This window comes from Mesoplodon bidens, assembly GCF_964165515.1.
Source record: "Mesoplodon bidens genome assembly, chromosome: 16".
Lineage (NCBI taxonomy): Eukaryota > Metazoa > Chordata > Mammalia > Artiodactyla > Ziphiidae > Mesoplodon > Mesoplodon bidens.
In genome coordinates this window covers 71907653-71933312 of record NC_138173.1, presented here as the reverse complement: position 1 = coordinate 71933312, position 25660 = coordinate 71907653, and the positions used below count along the sequence as shown (strand labels likewise).

Here is a 25660-nt window from a genome sequence, read left to right as displayed (position 1 = left end):
ATGGTCTGGCTCCCCCCACTGGGATGTACGCTCGAGGCAGGAGCCCCTCTGCTCTGTCCTGTGCTCTCACACGCAGGGCGGCGCCCAGCATTGTAGGAGGCTCTCAGTAAATGTGTGCTCAGTTGAGTTTAGGTGATACAGGCGGCACAGCATCAGGCCAAGACTAAGGCAGCAAGCGAGGCTGGGAGAAGGGGGCACAGACAGGAGGTGAGTCGGACAGTTCGAATCCCTGGGATTTCACTTGCAGCTTTATGACTGGGTCCCCAGCTCAGGAGGGGCAAAGGCTGCAGGCAGAAAGGGAGCTCAAATTCTTCCCCACTTAGGACAGTCTGGCTCCCGTCCTAAAGTTCCTGCTTGTTTAGGATTAGTTCCACACAGGGGGGCTGCTGACCGTGCTCTGTGAGGACCCACACCCGCTCACTGCGGCACTGCCGCGGCCCTCTGGGACGCGGGCCTTCATTCCTTGCACTTCTGAGATGGAGAAACACGTATCTGACAAACGCGAAAGTGCCCACTGCAGGAGGAGAAGACCATGTCTTTGGGGGGCATCATGGGAGGATAAGGAAAAGCAAACCTATCAGAAGTTGTTCTGTGCTTTTAACACAATGCTCCCGCCACGGTACCCTGTAAAAAGTGAACGCCTTGAGGGAATGTGTCTTTGAGGTAAGAAAGTGACAATTTAACGATGCACAAGACTGTTTCCGAAATTCCAAGGCTAGGAAGCGTGTTGTGTGAGCTTCTAGCAGAAGGAATAAAACGCATCCTCCGGGGGCGTACTGAATTAAAATCACAAAGCACCAGCAAGTGATGAAAAGAGAAGGAACTGAATAATACTGTCCGAGGGGATGATGACCTTTATGTTCCACAACAAATTACAGAGGCATGAAAATCGGGTTTCTATTCTGACAGTGCCCCTGCTTCCCACAGAGGCCTTTATAATTAACCTTTTATGTGGCGGCGTACTTTTGGCATAACATGTTCATATTTATTGGTCCATAATTGAGTTGGATAAATCATTTTCAAAGCTGGAATTTGTGCTGAGGCTTGACTTCTTGTGAGCTGTGAGTTGCAGCCATATATGGTTCTCCAGTGTGCAGAATTTAGAGCTGGGCTGAAATAACAAGCCTTTGTTTTTCTAGTTTATATTAAAGTAGAAGAGATTGAAATAGGCAGCCTTTGTTAAGCAATATACAAATCATTTGTTTTCTGTTATGAGGAGACAAAGAGACTGACTTTCTTTCCCTTTTTCAAACAGACTTTCCAAATTAAAAAGCATAGCATTTTATAAAACATTTCATGAAACACAAAGTTGTACAAAAAAGAAAAAAAAAGAGAGATGATTTTCAAGTTCTCAAGTGAATTCATTTACTGACTAGGCACATTGGTGAGTTGATTATTTCTTAAGCAGTCCATAATTGGAAGGAAAGTTCCTGAAAGAGAGGAAAGTGATATATATTTGTATACTTCAAGTAACAAATTATTTACACTCTGGTGAGAATGGCAGGATTTAGGCAGAGGAAGCAGGCAAACTGAAATTTGATAGAAATGAGAATACTTATGGAAAACAATACAAAAGAGAATGGTAGAGATTAAGGACATACAATATTTGTGTTCAGTTAGGCAGATGAATGATTAAACAGTATATGGTGATGATCAGACTCCTCCCCGTCACGACACGTACGGGTAGGAGGCTTTCAGGATGGCCACGCCTCTTTTCACACGGAACTTCCCGTACTAAAATGTGCAGTGACTTCCTATGGATACACACTGGCGCTGTCCTTGCCTTCCTGCCACCTGAGAAGAGACTCAGCTTTCAGGTATATTTAAACAAAATTTTATTTACTAACTAACACCAAACAATATATTCTGATGTGCTAATGACAACAAAACGGTTGTTTCAAAACCCAAGCGGCAACCAGAAGGAAACAAAACGCAAAACAGAACCTAATCACAAGAGAAGACATGGCGTTCGCCACGCTTGCTCCTCACTGCTCTGGTCCCAGATGCGCGGGGGAGGGGGAGGGGGACCGTCCTCGAGGAGGCTCCCTGTGATGTGACCCAGCCCCCCACCCCTCCCGCCCCACCCCCACCCCCCTCCGGCACCTGCCCCTTAGCTCCCAGCAACTGCTTACTCGTCCCCAGACACACGAGGCCCCTCCCTTCCTCCCTCCGACCTGCACCAGCCTGGCAACTCTGACATCTCCTCCTCCCGTGTCTGCTTCACGATTTCGACTTCACTGTAAAGCCCGCTTCAGGTTTCTCCTCCTCTGTGAAGCCTTGCCCTCCTCGCCCTTCCTCGGCCAGAGCTCGTGACCTGTGCCTGTGCACCCTCTGCCTTCACCTTGCCTGTCATGACCACTCGTGGAGCCAGGGACAGTGAGCCTCGGCCCCCGCACACGGCACCGGTGTGCCAGGACAAACCAGACACAGACAGTTACTGTAAAGGCTAATACTTAAAAAAAGGAAACAGCGAATACAGTGCATCTATTCATTAGGGCGCTGTTAAATTCATCAGTGCCTATTTCTTGAATGGCTTGACCACTGCGTGCTCTTAAATGACACATGACGGACTTGCTCCTGACCCCCGAGGACTCCCCGGGGCTGCAGGACAACCCACACGTCAATCAGCAGATCAGAATTAGGGGTTCGCCACTTGGGTGTCACTGGCCAGTACTCTCAGAGTGAAGAGAGACAAGGGTTCTTTGGGCAGAAGGAGAGAGAGAAGATCTTGAGGAACCGGCAGGCTCTGGATACCCAGAGGAGAGGAGACGGTGGGCAAAGATACGGCGGACAGAAGGGCCAGCTGGGGTCCGGCTTCCTCAGAGAGACCGCGGGTCCCTTAAGAGCAGAGGCCTTCCTTCCCCGGGTGCGTCCACAGTGCTGAGCACAGGGCCTGCCGCTGCAGGTCGGCCTTAGAATCCATCGGCTCACGAAAGGAGGCTCCAGGAGTGAGAGGAGACCAGCGGGAGCCACCACCACCCCTGTAGGACACAGCCGAGCGCCCGGAGCCGTCCTCACTCACTCGCTCACACGGGGACCCAACCTACCACATGCCCACCTCCGTGGGAAGGAAAGACCACTGTGAACCCACTCTGCGCGGGTGAGTTTTCTGTGTGGCCGCCCGCCGCAGGTGCTAACAGTTGTACGCGGTGATGGAGAGTATAGCACCGAGGGTTCAAGTTTCCTTCAGAAAAGCATATTAAGATACACCATTACCTCTACGGGGAGCAATACAGTAATAACTCTAAGAAAATGTAATGACTCAATAGATCTACCTTAGAATCTTATTCTACAGATGTATGTGAACGTGCACAAGAACAGAGATGAAGGGCTGCACTTTCTAGCACTGTCTTTAATGAATGCAAAGTACTGGAAGCAAAACTACGTGTCAACAGTTGTTTAAATTATGGTGCGTTCATATAAAGATTATTCAGCCAATAAAAAGAAAAACACACCTTTAGAATTTAAAACGATAGAAAACGAACTCAAAGATATACTCTAAAGTGAAACAAGGCAGGTATAAAAAAGTGTACTGTTCTGTATGTTAAAAACAGTAACCATTAGTCTGTGCAGAAGCAAAGCACGTGTTTTTCTATCTCTGGAAAAAAAAAAAAAAAAAAAAAACAACCAAGACCAACAGCTGCCTCTGGGCATTTGAGGGCAGGGGTGGGAATTAAGACCAACTTTTCATTGTACCCTTTTTCCAAAGTTTTGGATTTTGTACCGAGCACATGCTATCACCTACTAAATTAAGGGCATGTTTTTGTTTTCCAACTTCTCCTTTTCCACTAAAAAAGCCAATGGTTACAGAAGTCAATTACCTCATTTCCACTGATAAACCAAACTAACAGTGAGAAGGGCTCAGTGTCAGTATTTTAAGAATTACAGCATCGTCGTTTGCTCATTAATTCATTCAGTCATTCGCCCCTCAGTGAGCACTGTCAGTCCCCGCTTTGCGCCAGGCACCTCGCTGGGATCTGGACGGAAAGTCAAATGAGACGTGGTTCCGTCTTTAAAGAACCTGAAGTGATGCCACTGGTGAGAAAGACAAACGCGTCAACAAGTGAGCAGAGACCCGGCTTCAGGAGGGCACCTCCAGCCCTGCGCCCGTCACGGTGGCGTCTGAGAGCCTGGTAGGTGCTAGGAAGTGCGGCAGGGAGCAGACGTGGGGAGGTGAGGAAAGGCGTGGATCTTGCCGTGGTGGTCGGGTGAGCTCTTACATACGTGCATACGCGAACGGCAACATTTAACAACCTGGGAAATTCTCTTCCAGTGGAAGAATGACTCTAACTTGACCCGATGAGGCCGGTGAAGTCCTAATCCACTGTCCCGTACCAGGAGACACAACGCCACCTTGTTCATTTCACTCACCACATACATGACGGCTGTGCTAAGCCACGGTACCTGCACTGAAGATGCTCACATTCGGGGTCGGGGGGGAGGGATGGAGAGGAGAGGAAACGGTCAATTGCAGGACCCCACTCTGCAGGTGAGGGCCCTCCGGCAGGGATTCTGCACCCAGGGAGATGTGGAGACACTGGGCCAAGGAAGACTTCCTGAGCGAGGTGATGCTTCAAGTCTCACTCCAAAGTTGGGCAGACCAGTACTGACCAGCTACATCGAGAGCTGGGGAGAAGAGTAGGGAAATGTGATTTCAGGCAGACAATGGCGCAGATACCAAAGCACCACGAAGGGTGCTCGAGAGCAAGGCTGGAGCACAGCAAGGCTGAGGGCGGTACGGCCGGTTGGGGGAGCGGCTGGAGGGGCAGGCCGGACCGGGAAGGACTCAAGCTAAGACAAGAAAAACAGGTACAGCAGTCGGTGCTGATCCCTGAAAGACAGCCAGATTCCTGGAATAAGAATCCCATTCAGAATCAACTTCAATTGGAAAGGATTTTCCATTAGATAGGGGGAGGATGGAATTCAGATTTTAAAATGTTCCACAACCTTCCTCAAAGATGGAAACAGAATCAAGCATAAAGTAGATTTTGTTATCTTTTTTTTTTTTTTTTTTTTTGCGGTACACGGGCCTCTCACTGTTGCGGCCTCTCCCGTTGCGGAGCACAGGCTCTGGACGCGCAGGCCTAGCGGCCATGGCTCAAGGGCCCAGCCGCTCTGCAGCATGTGGGATCTTCCCGGACCGGGGCACGAACCCGTGTCCCCTGCATTGGCAGGCGGACTCTCAACCACTGTGCCACCAGGGAAGCCCAGATTTTGTTATCTGAAACATAATGATGAATTTTTTCTTTTCTATTCCTACAACACAAATCAGTATAAATAGTACATCACTATAAATAGTAGATATGGTTTGCATATAAAATAACCAACTTTATTATTTATACTTATCACATATAACCTGTAAAGCGGCTTAACTTGGTTAATTAGATTTTTTTTTTTTTTTTTTGGCGGTACGCGGGCCTCTCACTGCTGTGGCCTCTCCCGTTGTGGAGCACAGGCTTCGGAGGCACAGGCCCAGCGGCCATGGCTCACGGGCCCAGCCACTCCACGGCATGCGGGATCTTCCCGGACTGGGGCACGAACCCGTGTCCCCGGCATCGGCAGGCAGACTCTCAACCACTGCGCCACCAGGGAAGCCCGGTTAATTAGATTTGTGACTACATTTTAATTTTTTTCTTCAAATCATCTGTTTTAAATTCTGGGACCTGTCTCTCTGTACACAGTGCCTAGAGTCACTGTCTAATTTTGAGTTAGACTATTCCTATTTACATGAGTGATTTTTTTCTTCCTTTTTTGGGTCTCTGTGAGCTATTTCCTAAGCATCCCTAACACTGCCCATTAGGAATCATACCGCTCACACTGACAATGTCATTCTTTCACATCCACTGTCTTGCTCAGCGCTTTCGGCCGCCAAATCCTGTGCTAAGAGCTGGAACAAAAGGATGGAAAGGTTAGGCCCCCGTTGTTTAAGGCTCTCACCACCTGGCTATCAGATCAATAACCAGTGCAAACAGAGGTCTGTACAAAGTTCCTGCTGGAACGCAGGCTGAAAAAGGCACCATCTCTGCCTAGGGGGATGCAGCAGGGCCAGCTCAATGGTGAACAGGGTATTTATTACATTTCAGCGTGGGCTCACTGTATTTGAGCTTCTTAGCAGGACCTGCAAGATCCTTCATTCTGTGCCCCTTGCCCACACAGACAGCATCACCTAGAGCTTTCTCTAATTACCTAAATAATCAAAATTTCCTAGATAACTGTGTTTTCTTATAATCCAAATATCTGCATAAAGCAACAAGCAAGAGCACGCACCTAGGTGTGTGCCAGGCATGCTTCTAATCCTCACAGCTATACTGAGGTAGATTTCACTATTGTGTCCATTGTATGGATGGATGGGGAAACTGCAGTTGAGACTGAAGTTCAGTAAGGTTAAGTAACAAAGCTGGTAAATGACAGAGCTAGGTACGACTGCTTCCAGGAAGACCCTCCCTATGTGGTTGCCTTCTACTGGTCCTTACAGCCCTGCTGGCACCCGTCCCACCTCTGCCACCCCGCCTGGCGTCCATGTCTCTCCCACGCTACATCTGTCGCCGCCCAGTCACTGGCGCCTGACTGGCCCACTTCCCCAGAAGACTGTTGTCCCCACTGCGTCTCCACTGCCTGCAGCATAGCAGATGCTCAGCCAACGTGTCTGCATGAACGTTGATACTTATTCAACTTGCAATATCTTGAACAAAGCATGATTCAGAACCTGACTACAGCCAAAGAGTCTCTCCAGGGAGGAATCTGGGGCAGGGTGGGACAGAGACGGAGGGGCTACTTATCAATCACGACGTCTGCCAACAGTCAGTGTGTTAAGGCTCACTTCTAGGAATACAAGGCGACATAAAAGTTAGCCCCTGCCCTCAAGGAGCCTTTAATCTAAAGGGAGAGCGAGTGCTAGCCCAGAGAGCGGACAGTGTAACAGCACGGTTAGGACAAAGGCTCTGGATCAGAGTGGACAGTCCAAAACTGGCTCTACCAGTCATAGGGCCTGGGATCCTACACAGTGATCTCACCTCTTGAAGCCTAAGCATCTTCCTCCGTAAAATGGAGATGACACTCACCTTCTTATCATTGTGAGGATTCAATGAAATCATTTATAGAAAGTGATTAAGCACAGGCTTGGTCATAATGGCAACTTATAACCAATCTAAGTCACATGGTATCAATACTAAAATGAAGAAGTATAAACTATGCACACTATTTCAGAGAGCACGGAGGGATCGCGGTTTCACTGCTGAAGACACGGAAGGGAGGGCGTGGGACCGAGTCCTGAAGGATGGGCATGGTTTCTAGGGGCAAAGGCCCGGGGCAGCAAGTGCTGGTGTGTCACCTACCACCTCCATCCATGCTGAACTACTTGAGCGTAAGGTCCACGTCCTATAGATCTTTGTGTTCCTGTTGCCTCCTTTGTATCTGGGGAAGAACTGGCGCTCAGTAAACGTTGTCAAATGAGAAGATAAACGAATCCCAAGGGGGTAGACAAAGGCCAGGGGAAAGATCTGGGAAGGATGCAGTGTGCGCTTAGGGACAGGAGAAGGCTGCTCGCCTGCAAGTCCTCCTATTGAAACAGGGAGAAATGAGGCTCAGTAGAGTATTTGCCGAATAAGGGAAGCCCTAGAAAGCCAAGCAGAAGAACTCCTGTCCAAGAGCATTCCTGGTGGTTCCTGACCTTTCTGGCTCACAACCCCTTTTTACAGTCCAATGGAGCTGTGGATTCTTTAATAAATGAAAATAAACATAAAATTGAACAAGTCCTATGAATTAGCTCTGAAGACCATCTGGGGATTTACCCTCCAGGGACCTGTCCATAATTTCTGATTAAAGAAACCTACACTTATTATTTAATATGCCAATTCCTAAAAAAAATAAAAAATAAATTACTTATTAAAGAAAACAGTGAAAAAAATTTCAATATAACGTCGCGAACTGAAAAAATGTTATATATCACATTCCCTTTCTGTACAAGTAGAGAAGCACCAAAAAAACCAACCAAACAAACAAAAAAAACCCAGAACACTTATTTTGATTTATGGGAGTGAACAGAACTATTTTCTTCCTAAGAGTAATAATAAGTATAATAATAAGTATAAAATACACCTTATCATATTTATCTTATTAAAAGCAATAATTTGTTTTGGAAAACTCAAAGTAGAAAAGGACACACACACAAATCATACTTTCACAAGCTTAAGATGATTACTGTCAAAAATTTCCAGCACATCCATGTAATATTTTGCCTATGAATATATATAGAGAGAATATATACAGTCTATTTTTAAAAAATAAAATTGGGACTGGACGATGGGATCGCTAGCAGTAAACTGCTCTTTCACTTGATACTTTTGAAAACCTTTTCATGCTACCGACTAGCCTGTTACGTTTTTACTGAGGAAAGTAATGGAGTTAACTTACACAGTGTGATGGCCGAGCCTCCCACCTCTGCAGCTTACGCAGAGCTCCCTGGGTCTGACTTGCTTACATTACATTCAGGAAGTTAGTTAGCCACAGTCACTAGTGCTGGTGGTGGGAACAGGGTGGGAAATGTTCCACGCGACTTCAGAGAAGCACATCAAATGACTGGAACAAAGGCACTCACCTGTGTCTGCTGGACGGACACAACCTTCCTTTCACCTTCCAAGATGGCCAACATTTCCTAACAAAAGAAAAGACCTTTTTACTCAAAGAGAAGGAGACCCCTCAGAAAATAAAAATTAAACATTTTACATAATCTACAATTTAAAAAAACTTAGCCAAATGATTAAAGAAAAACTTTATTAAATATTTGTCAGTTTTAAGAAGTGCCCTCAATTACTAACCAAAGAATGTATTACAAACAACTAGTTATGAGGTTTTACATTTGTTTAATAGGGAATAATTGGCCCCAATTAAACTGACTAAACTAAGGCTTTTTAGATTACTAAAACAAATTAAACTTTTTAAAATGAGAATTTAGGTGATCTTAAAACCTTTCTAAAATGGATAATGAAACTTGCTAAGTTGTAACCTCCCTGGTTTTATTAGTTATATTAAGATAAATTAAGTGAGATTAAAATCTTATTTGATTTATTTACCTTTGAAAATGAAGACCGTTTAAGGGTTACACATCCTCAGCCTTGGCGAGTGCGACCTCAATTAGTCAAGTCAGAATGTCTTTAAAAGCTTTGTGCTTATTGCTTCCAGCATGGAGCGAGGTGTTCATTAAGGTACCAAAATTCTCATAAAAAATCCAAAGTTGCACTAGTGAAAAAACGCTCAACAAGATGAAAACTGATCACATCTTTTTCAGAAAATCAGTAGTTATTTTAAAACCAGTTTTTAAACAAGATTTGGTTTTGCGTAGTTTTTAACGTGCCACTCAAGCAGCTTGATACCATTTGGACTCTTTAAACAGCATTTAAATCTACGGTGAGTATATAATGGTACATTTAATTTTATACCATGTTTTAAAATAAGTTGTACAATGTTTAGTGTGACTCTTTTTTGACAAGCGTTGTTAAATGAATCCTTTCCCTGTTTACGACTATTTATGAAGGCCTTTTTAAATAAGAGAGACATGAAATTGTTAGCTCACACACACAAAATTTCTTTCAAAAGTTTATTTAGTATCAAGCAAGAGGAGACTTTGCTTAACACTACAGAACATTTCAAGACTTGAGTTACAAAAGAATACCACATTATTTGCACTTGTAATTGGCTTCCCTTTTTACGAACGTTGGCAAGAGAAAAAAAAAAAAACAACTAGCATATGGCTGAAAGATAAAATAACTAAATTTCTATGGAAACCTTTAAAATGAAAGGTGAGGCTTATGTTAAAAGGATGGATTAACATATTTAGTAAACCTATCTTTTTTGTTTAACACTAGTTAATCAAAGTTATTTTTTTTTCCTTTTGATGACCTATTTTTTCATATACAGACTGGAAATAACAAAATTTTACATGTCTTTTTTTTTTTTCTGCCCAGGTTGATGTTTCAACAAAGTAATTTTAAATTCCATCCCTTCAGATGTTAAGCATTTTGATTTATTTAAAAAGGGATTGTTCATAGAAAACAATTACTTTGAACAGTATACAGGACTGGTGGAGACTGGCTATGTCACAACATCAGACAGTACAATCAGTATCTGCTGTATGGCTGGTCTCTGTAGACGCCCTTTGCTGTCCTCGCCGAGGGTGCCTTGTGTCTTGAGTTAGTCCACTCCTCTTGCCCTAAAGTCAGTCAGATGAATCACAGTTAGACCACTGCCAGAGATCCCACTGGCTTCATTTTTCAGAATCTAACTTAGCCCTGAACCAGTGGTAGATGCCATACTGAAGGTATGTATCCCCCGAGGTCCTAAAAAAACCCAAGGGAATTCGCTTTAAAAAAAAAAAAATTATGAACACAATGGAAAATGGTCCTCTCACTAGCAAATCCTACCAGCCTGGGAAGACAAATAATTTTTGTATCTTAAATGGCAACCAACTTTGCAGGAACTTCCTTTCGGCCACTCATTTAACAAATGCTCGCAAACTCAAGCAGCAAATTGAACTGCCTCTTGCTAAACGTGAAGACATCTATGGATGGGAAAGAGACTGGGAAAAGGGTCACTTGGATTTCTTCTTCAAAAACAAAGAAAACACAGATAAAAATTTGTGAAGGCAAAAGGAGAGAAAACTGGAGCGCAAAATGGAAACGGGCAGCTTGGGCGGGGGAAATGATGCCTCATTCTTCACAGGTCCTTCAAAGAAAGAGTAAATGAAAGTTGTATTGGGTGGAGAGTTATGCCTCAAAAATACTTCCTGGATGTGAAATAATCTCAATGACATAATGTCAAATTGCTTTCATCCTAATACTAAATCCATACCGAACGATGTTATTTGTAACAGAGGGACATTCAATCACCCCCATCTCTGGGCCCTCAGTGAGTGATCTGCGGGTCTTTGACAACAAACAGTTAACATCTGTGCTGCAACACACAGCGATTTAAAAGCCATGCCTCCACGGAGACCAATTTAAAAAAGCTGTGAAGGAAAAAATGCTGAAAATGACCTCTTATTTGATACAAACATGCAATCAACGTCATTCCCTCAAGCTAACTTGCATCAATTTAAGTAGACAGCATTCAGCAAGCCAAGGTATTTCTCTTAAGCATCTCTAACGAATAACAACGACAACGAAAAAACCAAGGTGCGTCATCGAGGCTTGGGGCAGGTGATACAACAAAATGCACTTCAAAAGGAACACTGGAAAATGGTTTTTCAGTTATGTTCAGAGAAATGTCATAACACCCATTTAACGAGAATCCTGATTCACTTGCACTGGGCACGAAGCATTCATCAGAGCTTTGCAACTGACTGAAGCTTCGCATTCTCTGATCTCTGCCCCGTGGCAAAGGAGCTTCTTAGTATCGTTAAGTTGCTGCCGCCAATTCTTTTAATTAAACCTGTCATCCTTCTGCATATTGAGACTCTGGACATGGGTTCCCCGGCATCTCAGCCAGCTCCCACTGAAGTAAGTGGGGTTTCGATGTCTCCCTGTAAGTCTGAGAGAGCTGTGCATCTCCTTCCTGGCTCAGTGCTTCCGTAACCTTTACTGAATGATTCCCACCCTAATGTTTTTAGAGGATTTGAGATCGCGAATAAATTAAAATATCAAGATGGGGGTGGTGGAATCACTGTAGGGCTGTAGTCTCAATTGCTTCATTTTCTTTACTGTCAAGAAGCAAAGACACTTCAAAGAGACCCATTCTATCAAGTGTCTGCAGTTTGGCAAATTGTTCAATAGTGAGAAAATCAGCACATGGCAGTCATCCCAAACAGAAAATCTAAGTTTAGAATCTGAATTCTTGTAATCTTCTGCAAGTCTTTAGTCCTCTTTAAATATTAAATTTAAACCTTAAGGAGCTTCTGAAAATAGCTAGATAAGCACAGATGCACCGAGAGGGAGCCGCTATCTCAATTTCGGTCTGTATGAATTTCCCCTGAGATCTTTAAGCTGTTTCTATGACCTTTCTATTTATGGCTCCACTCTGGCCATTTACTCACCGTAGGAATCATAAGTCTCTTCACTGAGTCCGTGTCCATAATCATAGTAATCAGCACCACTGTATCGAACAAAACAAAACAAGCAGAGAAAGACGAAAACACAGTTAGGACAAACTGACTTGCCTGTGAGTTTAAACCATACTCGAGGAAGAATTCTACAACTTAAAGATAACTAATAAAGGGCAGGGATAAACACTGAAAGGAATTCCCACAGAGAAGACAGAGGCCTTAGAATTATCACAGTCCCCTCTGTGGCCCCTGACTTTAATTCACAGTAAATCTGTCTGACACCTTAACCGCAGCAATTGGCCGGCCCACAGGGAGTGCGCCGACGGTGCCTGAGGGATGCAGAGTCCCTGTCCTGGAAGGATGAGTGGCCTGAGAGGTGGACAATCACAGCCTGTGCACCCGGAACCTGGGCTGGGCTCGTGTGAGGGACAGGAGGAAGGACAGCCACGGCTTCTTTCCAACCGATGCAAAGTTCATGGAAGGCACAAACCTACGGACCAGACAACTCGATGCTGTGTGACCCGTGGGCAGTTCACTTTACAATAAAGTAACAACATTACGGGATGAAACGTTTTACTTGCCCAGCACCATCCCGTTACCATCGGGAGTGGCTGCCCAGCAGGAGGACTGTGTGTGACAGGGGCAGGAAAGGCCCCTGCGGTCCAGTCACCAGCCCTGGCCAAGTCTGTGAGGACAGAGGCCAAGAATCTTTCCAAAGCACAGGCACAGCTGTATTCCAAGGCACAACATCCCTGAGACACCGGGAGGGAGGGGGTCTGGCACCACGGCCATCTTGTAGATGATGCAAAACAGGCTACACACACACGAAGTATGTGAATTAGGCATAACCCTTTACAGGAACGAATTTGTGGAAAATCTGGATAACTCGACCACGGTGGGTCATGCTAATAAACTAACAGAACTAATAGAAACTAATAGCATTAGTTTCTAATGCTATTCTGAGTATCTGAGGAGGGCTCTCAGGCACTCTCTCCTGCTTTTTTCCCCTTTCCCACTCTTCTTAATTTTGTAGGGAAACAATCATCCTGAATTTGTTATCTTGGATTGTCCTGGAAATAAACATTGTCATTATTCCAACTTGATGCAATCAAGTAAGAAATTCTAATCAAAATGGAAAATGATCCAGCTCAGCTGTTTAACACCCTAGGAAGCCACGGAGTGAGTAATAAAATCCATGCTGTGGGTGTAGCCTTGCACCAGCTCCGAGACCCCGCGAGCAGCCGTCACCTCAGCTCCTGAGGTGAGAAAGCAGGGCTGCCGTGCCCATCTTACAGGCAAGGATACCGCAGATCACAACAGCTGGGACGCCAGCCTAAAATCTCACGGGGAACATACAGGGGACACAACTGGCGAGACCCACACCTGGCCCTCTCCTCCCACCTTTGGTTTCTCGGGTAAATATGACCAGAGGCTAATCATCAACTCCACTGACTACAGCCCAAGGAGGCAGGTCCTATGAGGGAAAGGGCCCGAGGCGGGGAGCTGCGAGCCGGTCTGCCTCAGGCCTGGGGGGACGGCTCGGCCTTCTGCCAGAAATGTTCCCCTTCCCTCTCCTTCCAAGCGCCTCCCACCCACTCTTTAGCCTAACTGCCGCTTCCTCAGAGCGCACTGCCACCTCCCAGGGTTGGCTGTGTCCCCATCACAGCCCTCCCTCCGCGTCTCACCCCTCTCCTGGCCCCCACGGGCCCTCGCTCTCCAGGAACTGAGTGCCTGGGTGCAGAGGAAGGGGCGCCTCCGCCCTCTGCTGTGTCCGGACAAGACGGCGATGCCTGAGCATGTTCTGAGAGCCCGGGTGAAGCTGAAGACGGGGTGAGCGGTGGGCGCGGCGTGCCGGGCACAGAGGCGGAAGCAGGCTGCAAGCCGAGCGTCTGTAAGGACTCGTGTTAAGCGGGGTGAATAAGCATTGATAAAAGGCCTGCGCTGGGATGTTCCTCAGCACAGAATGCCTCCTCCCTGTGCGAACACAGGCCAGATTCTTGTTATCCTGGTTTCATCACGTCCTCAGAAGCTAATCAACACACTGCACCATGCCGGTGACGGTGTGAGCTTTCTGGCCTGGAGTGTGCTGGGGGCCCCACTGGCTGCTTTAACTGGAGCCCAGGAATAGAGCAGTCCCTCCCACGGCTGACCTATTAGACCAGGTGGCGATCTGCAATTTTTCCGAGGACAGCTGAGAGCTGGCACTCACTCCTAGAGAGCCTCGGGAAAAGGGAGGGAGCCTGAGAGGAGTGGACTGTCCTGAGCTGGACCCCTGCCGTCCTGACAGCTCCTCCACAGGCACGAGCTCACGGGTCTACGTGGAATCTCGGTGCTTTGACAGACGAGGCTCAGTGAGGGTGCCCCCCTCCCAGAGTCACACAGCTCATCGGGGCAGCAGCTGTGCTCAAGGCTCAGGACACGCCTCTGCCCTGTGCTGAGCACCTACCCACGCTAGAGGCGGGCGGCGCTCGCCGTGCCCGGCCCCCTTAATCCGGTGGTTCCTGCTTGACTCCCACCTGCTCTGCCACTCTTCCAGAATGTCCTATTCGCTCCCCTGGGGCTTATGGGATGCCTCTTCATGCTCGGAGACAGAAGTCAGGGTCCACGCGAAACCCAATGCCATACGATCACGGCAAACTGTTTAACTGCCTAGTTCTCTCTCTGGTCTCAAATTCCTCCTCTCCCTTTCTGTAGTCCTAATTTTCCATCCAGGTATTATACACATTTATGGCGAGAAGAAAAGAGGGACTAGCTGAAAAAGGGACAGAGAGAGACCTTCATATTCAAGAAGGAAAAAAATCCAGCAAAAACAAGCAACAGCAAAAAAATATGGCATCCCTACCTCTTAAGATTTAATAGCTTTCCATATGAGAGCCGCTATTAAAGTAGAAGGTTTTTCTCGTCTTGCGGATAGAAATTTAGAAGCGAAGCTTTTGATAAAATGTCATTTGCCAAATACGGGTCAAGACATCTGAGTCTAAAACCTGGGCCTCCCAGGGCCGGGCAGACTTGGGGCAGCTGCCCGCCCCCACCGAGTCCGAGTGCCCCTCCCCCTGCCGAAGCCCACTGCGCTGGACTGCCCAGACGCTGCGCAGCCCTAACGTTCTCCGTGGCTCATGTACAGCATCTGGACACAAGCAGTCAACATAAATTCTCGTTTTGTTGAAAATAAATTGGCTAATGCTTCTGAAAAACTCAGCACTAAATTAAGTGAACCTCAGTCTTCTTTCCAAAGGTCAGAAGTTACATCATAATGGCTCCTTAGACAAATAGAGCTGCGATGCTCTTTAAAATTTTATCTTTGTTGCACGGGAACAATGAGAGTGACCCCTTCATAAAGCGGAGAAGAATTCTCTTTACTGAGACAGGTCCCCACTGTTTAGCTTGGAACTGTCAGTGACAGGTACTGAGACCTATAAACAGGAGTCAAACAAGTGCTTTCTGACCAGACTAAGTCCTCTCTATTAAATGAAGTGAGCAGGAATGAACATCAGTGTCGACTGGAAATCCATCTGTGAAATGCTCTAACATGGTTCAGCATAAAAAAATCAGGGGTGAGGAATGTTTCCCAATGAACAGGAGAATAAAAGGTAGCATAATTTGGTCCTGCAATGGTTTGGTGATAAGACAATCTTAGTTTTGACAAGTGAAAACTTTAAACTGACATCTGCTAACATTTCACCCAGTTTCTGATTATTTATTTCAAGACTGTCATCAAACCAAGAAGCTGGGAGCAGCTGAACCCCACTCTCGTACCTGTCAGTTCCATCTGAATTGTTTTTGCAGCATTTCATTTCGCGCACCTCAAATGTCTATTAACCAAAGACGTGTCCTACTTCCCAAGGATAAACTAAAAACCCAACATATGGCAGAGGGGAAAAATTCTAAAAGTGTCTTCCTTTATGTGTACAATACTTACAACATTGTTAATATGCAAGAAAACGCGTTCGGCTGACCATGCCTCAACTCCATCACGAGGGGTCGAGGGAAGCCCCCTCCCTCAACAGATCAAGAATGGGCTCCCCTCGCTGGCACCAGGGCCACGTCTCCCCAGGCCTTCTATCTGTCCTCTGCGTTCTACTCCATATCAGGGTTGAAGGAAGTCCAAACGTTCAGCATGATTCCTGGCTTTCCTGGAGGTTCTCGATCCCATCAACCAGAGTCAAGAAATAGGCCCAGCACTGGACAGAAACACGGGGGGGGGGCAAGGAGCAAACGGCAGCGCTGGGACCAAGCCCACGCCTCCCCAGGCCACCGACAGGCGTTCAAGAGGAGGACAAGGACGCCGAGCTCTCAGATCACCCTGTGGCTCCACGAACGGGATTAAGAAGGAACTCCTGACACGAATCCATCCCATATCCCTTCAACCTCTTCAAGCCTCTCCACGCATTTCTAGTTTAAAGTCACCGGCACTAATCTCCTTAGGCCCGTTGCTTGTATCTGTGTAGCTCGGGGAACTCCAGACCACGAGGTGCTCTTTCTCTCCAGTACCTGGAAATTTCTGCCCGCCCCCGTCTGTCCTCACCTCCACCCCGACCGTGCCCCCTGGAACCCCTTCATGGCTCGTCGTGGGCCAAACCCCTCACACACTCTCAGCCTCCTCTGCGGACACTCTCTCACCTTCTTCCTCAATGGAAACTTACTTCTCCTCTAACGACAGCTCTCGCCTGGCAGCCCTGCCCTCTTCTCCACGCCCCACAGCCCACGTACCACTGGGAGCGCAGGAGGGGTGAGCATTCTCTTCGCGACCGCCGCCCCCCCACAGACACACCACTGCCACTTCTAGACCAGGATGCTCCACGCCTCCGTACAAACACCCAGCTCTGAACCTCCCGGTAGCATCGCCATCCTAAGTCCTGGTGCTTCCATATGCAGGCAGACAATCCTTCAAACAAGCTGGTCTCTCGAGTCCCTGGACCACTCTTGTCCACTGATCCTGTCTCTAGTCTCCTTTAGCCACCAACTCCCAGGTCACATCCTAGATCCTGTCACATTGATAACTTCAGTCTTCCCCCACCTCGCTCCCATTTCGTATATTCCACTCAGACTACAGTTTCCTCTCTCTAGTCTCCCTCCCTCCCTCAAAAGGATTATGCTGACCATCCTTTCCAGTACACTGCCATCATGCCCACTACTGGTCTTCAAATTTTCATCCCTTGTCAAGGTAACCAATGAACTCCAAGTTGCTAAATTCAATGGTCAATTCTCAGGCCTGTCACATGACTGGTCTGTAGATGTGATACAGCTGATCACACACAGCAGACGCCACCTGAGGGACTGCATCCTGGGCTGGGGACTACCAAGCGCCAGGGTCCTACGGAGGCACATCCTTGGTCCATCTGGGACCAGGAAGGCAGCGCAGCTGGCGCAGAGGGGACGAGGGGGAGGCAGGGGTGAGCCATGCAGGGTCACGTGAGCCATGCAGGGTCACGTGAGCCATGCAGGGTCACGCGGGCCACTGAAAGGCTTTGGTTTCTTGATCCTGAGTAAGATGGGAAGTTACTGGACGTTTCCACGGCTCCAGGGAGAAACGATGTTGCCACTTCCTGAGATGGGGGAGACTGAGGCAGAAAGAGCTCCGGGCGGGAAGCCATCAGGGATTTGGCCTGGGAGAGGCCAGGTTTGACGGGCCTCCCAGACCTCCCAGAGGAGTCCACCGGGAGGCAGCTGGGAAGAGAAATCGAGAGGTCTGAACTGGAAGCATGAATCTGCAGCCGTCACCATAGAGAAGGCACTCCAAAGCATGAGGCAGGATGCGGTCCCTCAGGGAATACGTGCAAAGGGTCAGAGAGCTCGGATCCCGGATTAAAGGTTCACTTAGTTTTGAATCTGTGCTTCCATCTGGAAGTAGCGTGATCTTGGACAGGCAGCTGAGTCTTTTTGAGGTGCAGCGGCTACAAGAGTCTGAAACGTAAAAGGTGCTCAAGAAAAATAGTGACAGGAACGAGGGAATGAAGTGTGTGCTGCCCAGGAGGTGAGGAGTGCAGCGGCGCCTCCCGTGACAGGGCGACAGGGAGTGAGCAGTGACTCAGTGGGCTCGCACACGGCGCCCCTCGCCGCCGGCCACTTCCTCTGCACAGAATAAACGGCGGAGACTGCTCTTAACCCTGGTGTTGTAATTCAGTTTGCAAAGCCTCATTTCAGATGGAACAATTACTTTGTCAAATAAAGAGATTTTAAATGTTCACGTAGGTCTGCCAGAGAATCAGAGACACGCGGTTTGCCATTTACGGTGGATCTTCCACCTCTACCGTGAAAAACGTCTCAATCTGACCTCACTATATAAAGTGCAGGAACTTACTGGTACTTGCCTGATCAAAGGGGAGAAATCGGCCTTGAGAAGTCATGTGATCCATCCTCCGGGCTTCAGGCCAAACTGTCTCAACCATCTGAGAGAATGATTCCCTCGTGCTTTCAAAGACTTCAGAAATAAAGTCTGAATAACCTGTCACAGTAACACACGTGGACCGGCCTGCCAGAAAGTTCCATGTTTAACCTTAATCTCCCATGAGACACTCAGAATCCTTTTCTCTTACTCTGTTCTCCTCAGAGCTCGAGGGTACCACCTCCTGTGAGAGACCGCTCAGGAAGACCGATCATGCAGCAGGTTGAAGCACATGCCTCGGCAGTGACTGGCAGACCTAACTTAAAGGACCTACGGCAACTACTAGCATCGGGTGGTGGGCAGAGGCATGCAAACAAGAGCTAACCTAACACTAACAATAGGTACTACCCAATAGTATCTATTAGATATTGTCAAATGCCTAGTCGGAGCCTTGTATTGTGCGAGGTACTCCACACAAATTCTCTCATATTTAAAACAAACTCGCAATCTGGTATCATCTCTATTTTATAAATTTAGGTTAAAAACAACATTTTCCCACCATTTAAGAGAGAAAACCCTCACTTCTTACACTCTCTTGAGAAGGATGCTCTTGGTAGGAATTTATGAAGTTCAGATATCACCTTGTTTCAACACCCGTTCAGCAGATATTTCTGGAACACCTACCACGTGCTGGGCACTGGGGCTGCAGCAGTGAACAGGATCCGGTCTTTGTGATAAAACACATTTGGTCTAGTGTGCAAGTCAGACAACCGTAAATAGGCCAGTGGAGCACGGTGATCCCGAGAGGCCCAGAGTTCTGAAGGAACTCGGGGGTGGGGTGCCCGCACCAGTTTTGGGGTCTAAACTGCCACCTAAGAGAAGAGCCAGACAATAAGGAAGAGAAAAGCATCCCAAGCAGAAGAACAACACTCGGTCTGCCTCGGTGACGGGAAAGCAGTGACTGGCCCCAGTGCCGGGGAGTCAGGATGCAAGGCTAGTTTCTCCCACTCCCCCAGGTGACTTTCACCACTGTCTAACTTAACTACCAAATCACTACACTCGCCGAATAGTAAGAAATATGTTCGGGTGCTTTTTCGAAAAGCCATGCAATTCAGGGAGACAAAAGGAGATGATGAAGTGAGATATCCCACAGTCAAAAGAAAAAGCCAGAGAACTGTCTGGGTGCTGGAATCGCTCCATTGGTGACGTGGGTGTATACTCTGGAAACATTCACTCAGCTATGTACATGCTTCAGATAAGTGTGAATTTATGCTCTTTGCTGTATGTACATTGTATTTCAGAAAAAGGAAAACAAATCTAAAAGAAGAAAGCTAACACGTATGTTAAAAGGGAAGGATCAATGTGCAGTTGTTGCCTATTTAGTGTGCACTTTCCCTTTCTTTCTTACCAAAAGACTCCTTGTGAGACTGAGGGAGAAGTGCTAGTGATAACGTATCAATCCACAAAACCCCGTTTCTCATCCATTTCTGCAGACAAGGCCACCAACGAGATAGGAGTGAGCTTCAGGAAGTGAAGCTTCCAGGAAACTCCCTAACAGAAGGCTGACCCGCCCAGGAGGCATGGCTTCCTCTTCCTCTTTCTTCCTGCCTGAACCCCAGCCTGGTGGCTGGGGCCGTGACAGCCACCCTGAGACCGAGGTGAGCCTAAGGACACAAGGCAACGGTGAGGATAGTGAAAACAGAGGGAGAGGCCTGGGTCCTTAGTTAACTACAAAGAGTTCTCCATTAGCCTGCAGCTGCTAATGTTCTTGCACGAGAGACGAAACCTCTAATTCGTTTGAATTTATGGTTAATTCAGAGCTTATCCCAGTCCTAAAAGGTGGTACAAGAATTCTGAAATGAGGGATGCTGAGTATCTGTATTTTTTTGCTGCAGGGATAGCCAGTTATGCTTATTTTAACAGCACTCTGTAAGCTACTCTTCTCTAGCTGTAGCACTCTGTTGTGCTATTTCTTTCTATCAAAAGTTGCTTAGAAGATTGCAGATGGTTCTATACAATTTAAAAAAAACTATGAATTTTGATTATATTCCAAGAAAAACAAAAGAGTAAAAGGAAAAGAGTTTTGTCTACAAGAGTCTCTTCAGTTCACTCTGTGCCTTTTTCTTCTTCCCGCACACCTGAGGCAGGCACGCACGCAAAGAGGCTTCAGTGATACTCAGGGTGTGCGTTTCACACCAACACGTACCGAGTCTGTGATGTGATGTGTATGCAATGCTAAATTTACTCTGTATACTCATTTTCACTTTTCAGCAGGTTTCTCGTCTTATTATAATCATTTTGGAAGACAATATAGAATTAATAGTTAAGAATCAGGCTCTGGAGTCAAGCAAACACATATCGTCAGAATCTAGGCTCCAGCATGTACTCTGTGTGTTAAGCTTGGGCAACGTTAACTCAATTTTCTCATCTGTAAAATACATTTAAAAATAAATCTTTCATGAGATTGTTGTGAGGTTTAAATAAGATAATGTGTTACATACATATATTAAGCTCTTATTCACGGACAGCTGTTACCAATATTATTGAAGTAGAGGTTCTTTCTAAATGAGTAATATTTTCCCCAGAGTCTTATTTGGATGTTATACAATCTATTTCTGCTTATTTGCTAGAGTGAGGAATGTACCTTCAGTGATACAAGTCTAACAGAAATACCAACAACAATAACTAATAATTTCCTTCTATTTGCACAGTTCTCTGCAATTTCATAATTTTAACTTTCAGGAAAGTAAGTGCTATTTCATCCATTCACTTTATTAATTAAACACAAGGATCCACTGGGTTCACTGGTGGCTGGCTCCAGGTCACGCACTAAATGACCGAGCTGCGATTCAAGGTTAGACCTGTCTTTGACTCAAGCTTCAGTACTTCTACTATAGCTGTTACTTTCAACAATGATTTAATTTCTCTGAAACACCAACATTTAGAACTAAAATTTCTTATGAGAAAACCAGAAAGGAACAGACTTATTTTTTATAACACTTTTCTGGCAAAAGATAATTTAAAAATTTACCAGTAACATATATCGTCACTAGACATCCCAAGAAATGTTATTGAGAATTCTTTGCATGAAGTATCAAAACTGCAAATTGGAACGTGACAGAACACGACTGTCACCACAGACTGCAGGGCAAGTCTTGAGAGTGGGAAGGGGGTCAGGGGTGAGTCACCATTCAGAAGGAGGCTGGGAAGGCTGCTGACAATTAATCTCTAAACAATGAAATATGTACCTACAAGTTTAAAACACATAAAAAGATTTTTGGACAGAGAACAAAATGGACACTGGGTTCACTGGCCTATTTATTAGTACTTCTCTCTGTCAGTACCCAAGTCCAACTACACTGAGTGCCAAGGCATGTCAGCTTTCAATACTGGATTCTTTGGCTCTTTCAATAGCATTCGAAAACAGCCCATCAACACTTTACAAGCAGTTTACAGTATTTCATGGGATCATTTGTTAATGAGATTCATTCGTGGCATCTTGAATTTGTTTTTTCAGTCAACTCCTCCACCTGCTATACTGAGGTATCCTTTCTGGGAGATTTGTGATTGATCGGTTAGTTAGATTTCGAATAGTTAGATTTCAAAGCCATTGTCCATTACTCTTTAAGGATATTCGACTGTGATCTACACTATTTATGCATGTGAAATACATATATGAGTGTGGAAGCAACCCATGTGACTTTGTAGGGGACAGTCAGCACCCTTGTTTCAGTGTTTCTGGAGACCCTGGTAGCACACTAACTTGCATCAATTTGCGTATCAAATTATTCAGTCTCATTCTTCAAATAAGTAGAATTAAAACAATTTATACTACCTATAGCAACTGTACTTAAATTCAAATTCAACACTAGGAAATTCAGATAGGAATACCTACTTTGTTTTTGTTTTTGTTTGTTTTTTTTTTTTTTTTTTGCAGTACACGGGCCTCTCACTGTTGTGGCTTCTCCCGTTGCGGAGCACAGGCTCCAGACGCACAGGCTCAGCGGCCATGGCTCACGGGCCCAGCCACTCCGCGGCATGTGGGATCTTCCCGGACCGGGACACGAACCCGTGTCCCCTGCATCGGCAGGCGGACTCTCAACCACTGCGCCACCAGGGAAGCCCTATCTATGTATTTTTTCATGATGTCCTCTGATTACGTGATGTTTCAACTTTTTTTTTTTGGAGATGTTTTAACTTTTGATGAAGTTAAATTTGTAAATTTTTTTCTTCTGTGATTTGTGTCTTTTTCAATATGTTCTTCTTGGAGCTTTATAAATTTAACTTTTAACCTGAAGTCATGAACCATCTAAATTGTGTGAGGGTGGTGCGTGTGTTTGGTGGGGGGCAATCAAAGCTAACCTCACCTACACATATATCTAATTGTTACAGTATTACTTATTGACGAGACAATTCTTCACCCACTGAATTGCTCTGGAGCCCTTGAAAGCAATTAAGTGTGAGTCCATTTGTGGATATTCATTGACCTGTGATCTATCCTTTCATAGTATCGCAGTGTGTTGATTACTGTGATTTTATAAATCTGGAAGTCAGTATAGTATTCCAAATTTGTTCTTCATTATCAAGGTTGTTTTGGCTATTCCAGGTCCTCTGAAGTTCCACATATTTTAGAACCATCTTGTCATTTTGCACCAAAAAAAAAGCGCGCGCGAGAGAGAGAGGGCGGGGGGGGGGAGGGGGGAGAGAGAGCAAGAGAGCCAGTGAGAGAGAGAGAGAGAGAGAGAGAGAGAGAGAGAGAGAGAGAGAGAAGCCTTCATGGGTCTTTATTAGAATTGTACTGAATTTACAGATAATTTCAGGGAGCACTGATATCTTTATGAATATTGAGTCTTCCAATTCAAAAACATGGGGTATTCTCCATTTAGTTTGGTCTTCACTACTTTCTATAAGCAACTTTCTTTTTTTTTAAATTTATTTATTTTTGGCTGTGTTGGGTCTTCGTTGCTGCACGTGGGCTTTCCCTAGCTGTGGCGAGCGGGGGCTACTCTTTGTTGCGGTGCGCGGGCTTCTCATTGCGGTGGCTTCTCTTGTTGTGGAGCACCGGCTCTAGGCACGTGGGTTTCGGTAGTTGTGGCTTGCAGGCTGTAGAGCGCAGGTTCAGTAGTCGTGGCTTGTGGGCTGTAGAGTGGAGGCTCAGTAGTTGGGGAGCACGGGCTTAGCTGCTCCGCGGCATGTGGGATCTTCCCGGACCAGGGCTCGAACCCGTGTCCCCTGCGCTGGCAGGCGGATTCTTAACCACTGTGTCACCAGGGAAGCCCACAACGTTTTATTAATAGTTGTCAGTATAGAGGTCTTGAACATTTTGGTTAAAATTATCCTTAAGAATCCTCATGCACCACTGGTGGGAATTTAAAATGGTACAACTACTTCGAAAAACAGTTTTGGCAGTTTCTTAAAAAGTTAAACATACAATTAATATTTGACTGAGCCATTCCACTCCTAAGTATCTATCTAAGGGAAGCTAGAACACAAGTCCACATGAAGATCTGCACATAAATGTTCAAAGCAGCACTATTCACAATAGCCAAGCAGTGAAAAAAAAAAACCCAGTATCCATCACCTAGTTAATGTATAAACAGAATGTGGTAGACCCATAAATGGAAAACCATTTGGTAATAAAGAGGAATGAAATACTGATAAAAGCTATAATGTGGATGAACCTCAAAAACATAATGCTAAGTGAAAATACCTGATGTAAAAGATCTTATATTTTGATTACATTTATATTTCTTTTTCCTTTGGTTGCTCTCAATCTTTTCTCTTTGTTTTATAGCCATTGGTATATGTTACACCTTGGTGTGTTTTTATTCACATTTATCCTGCTTAGGGTTCTCTGCACTTCGTGGATCTGTGTGGTGGTGTTTTTTGTTAATTTTAGAAAGGTTTGTCGTTATTTCTTCTACCCTACACTTTCTTCTCATTCTGCAATTCCAATAACATGATAAACTGTTTTACCTCATCTTGCAGATCTCACATGCAATTTTCCTTTTACTCTTCATTTTTTTCTCTCTTTGCATGTTTGGATACTTTTTATTAATTTATCTTCGAGTTCTCTTACTTTTCCCTCTATGGTGTACAATCTATTAATAAGCCCACTGAAATAATTATTCATCTCTGACATTGTAATTTTTCAATTCTAACATTTCCACTTGGCTCTTTTTTAACAGTTCTCTTGGCTAGATTCTTATTTGTTCACTCATGCTATCCACCTTTCGCACAATATCCTTTAGCATACTGAACATACCAATTTTAAGACCCTGTCTGACAACTCTAGTATCTGGGTTGTTTCTCTTGACGAACTATTTTTTTCTCTTGACTCTGGGTCATATTTTCTTACTACATAATTTTTATTCATAATTGAATGCTGGACGTTTATGAAAAGGAAGAGAGAGAGAGACAGAGAGTTAGATAAATAAGATTTACATCTGTAAAGGACATCTCTCTTCTTCTGTCAGGCTGTTGGTTGCCTATTAGTTTTCTATTTCTGCTGTCACAGATGACCACAAACGTAGCAACTTAAGCAGCACATACTTTATAATGCTATAGTTCTATAGGACAGAAGTTGCACACAGGTCTTCCTGGGTTAAATCAAGGTATTGGTGGGCCCACATTCCCTTCTGGAGGCTCTAGGGGAGAATCTGTTTTCTTACCCATCTTGGCTTCTGAAGGCGGCCCATTCTTTGGCTTATGGCCCTCATCCTTCATCTTCAAAGTCAGCAACACTGCATCTTTCTGTACCTTTCTTCCATAGCCACCTCTTCCTCTGACACTTCTGCCTTCCTCCCACCTTCATTTTTAAAGACCCTCGTGATTACAATGGGCCCGCTCAAAAAAGAACCTGAAGGTTCTTAACTTAATCATACCTGCAAGTCCCTTCTGCCATGCAAGAGAACATATCCACAGGTTTGGAAGATTAGTCTATGGATATTTTTGAGAGCCATTATTCTGCCTACCAAAGTTGCTACAGGCCAAGATATCAGCATGTACAGGCCACAGCCTTCTCCTGTAACTTCACAGTTTTAAGTTTGCAAGCTCCTTTAATCATACTGGGAGTAATTGTAGATAGGAAAAAGTTATTATAACACATTCCTGAAATGCTAAAACATTTTCTTCCAAATTGTTCAAAAATACCTTACTCCAAAGTGAAATCTCAAGGTTTCTGTTAGGAGAAGTTGAAATTACAAATTCAAATGGAAGAAAATTAAAACTTCAAGGATTTCAGAATACACGAGACACACTCCCATCTGAGGGCTTTTGCACAGACCACTGCTTCCACAGGT

General features: G+C 45.4%; 1 protein-coding gene across 3 annotated transcripts in view; it reads right to left on the bottom strand.

Moving 5' to 3' along the window:
- Positions 1-860: 860 nt before the first annotated feature.
- Positions 861-25660, bottom strand: part of KHDRBS3 (KH RNA binding domain containing, signal transduction associated 3) — a 162945-nt gene continuing 138145 nt past the window's right edge. For 2 of the 3 annotated variants that reach the window (XM_081258933.1, XM_081258934.1), the window contains exons 8-9: positions 12026-12084; positions 9582-10207 (exon numbers count right to left, since the gene is read on the bottom strand). In XM_081258933.1, coding sequence (XP_081115059.1) covers positions 10116-10207; positions 12026-12084 — 151 coding nt within the window. In that variant the 3' untranslated portion in view covers positions 9582-10115. Of the gene's footprint in view, positions 1431-8596; positions 8654-9581; positions 10208-12025; positions 12085-25660 lie in introns of those variants that run through there. The other variant, XR_014017832.1, reaches the window with a different exon arrangement.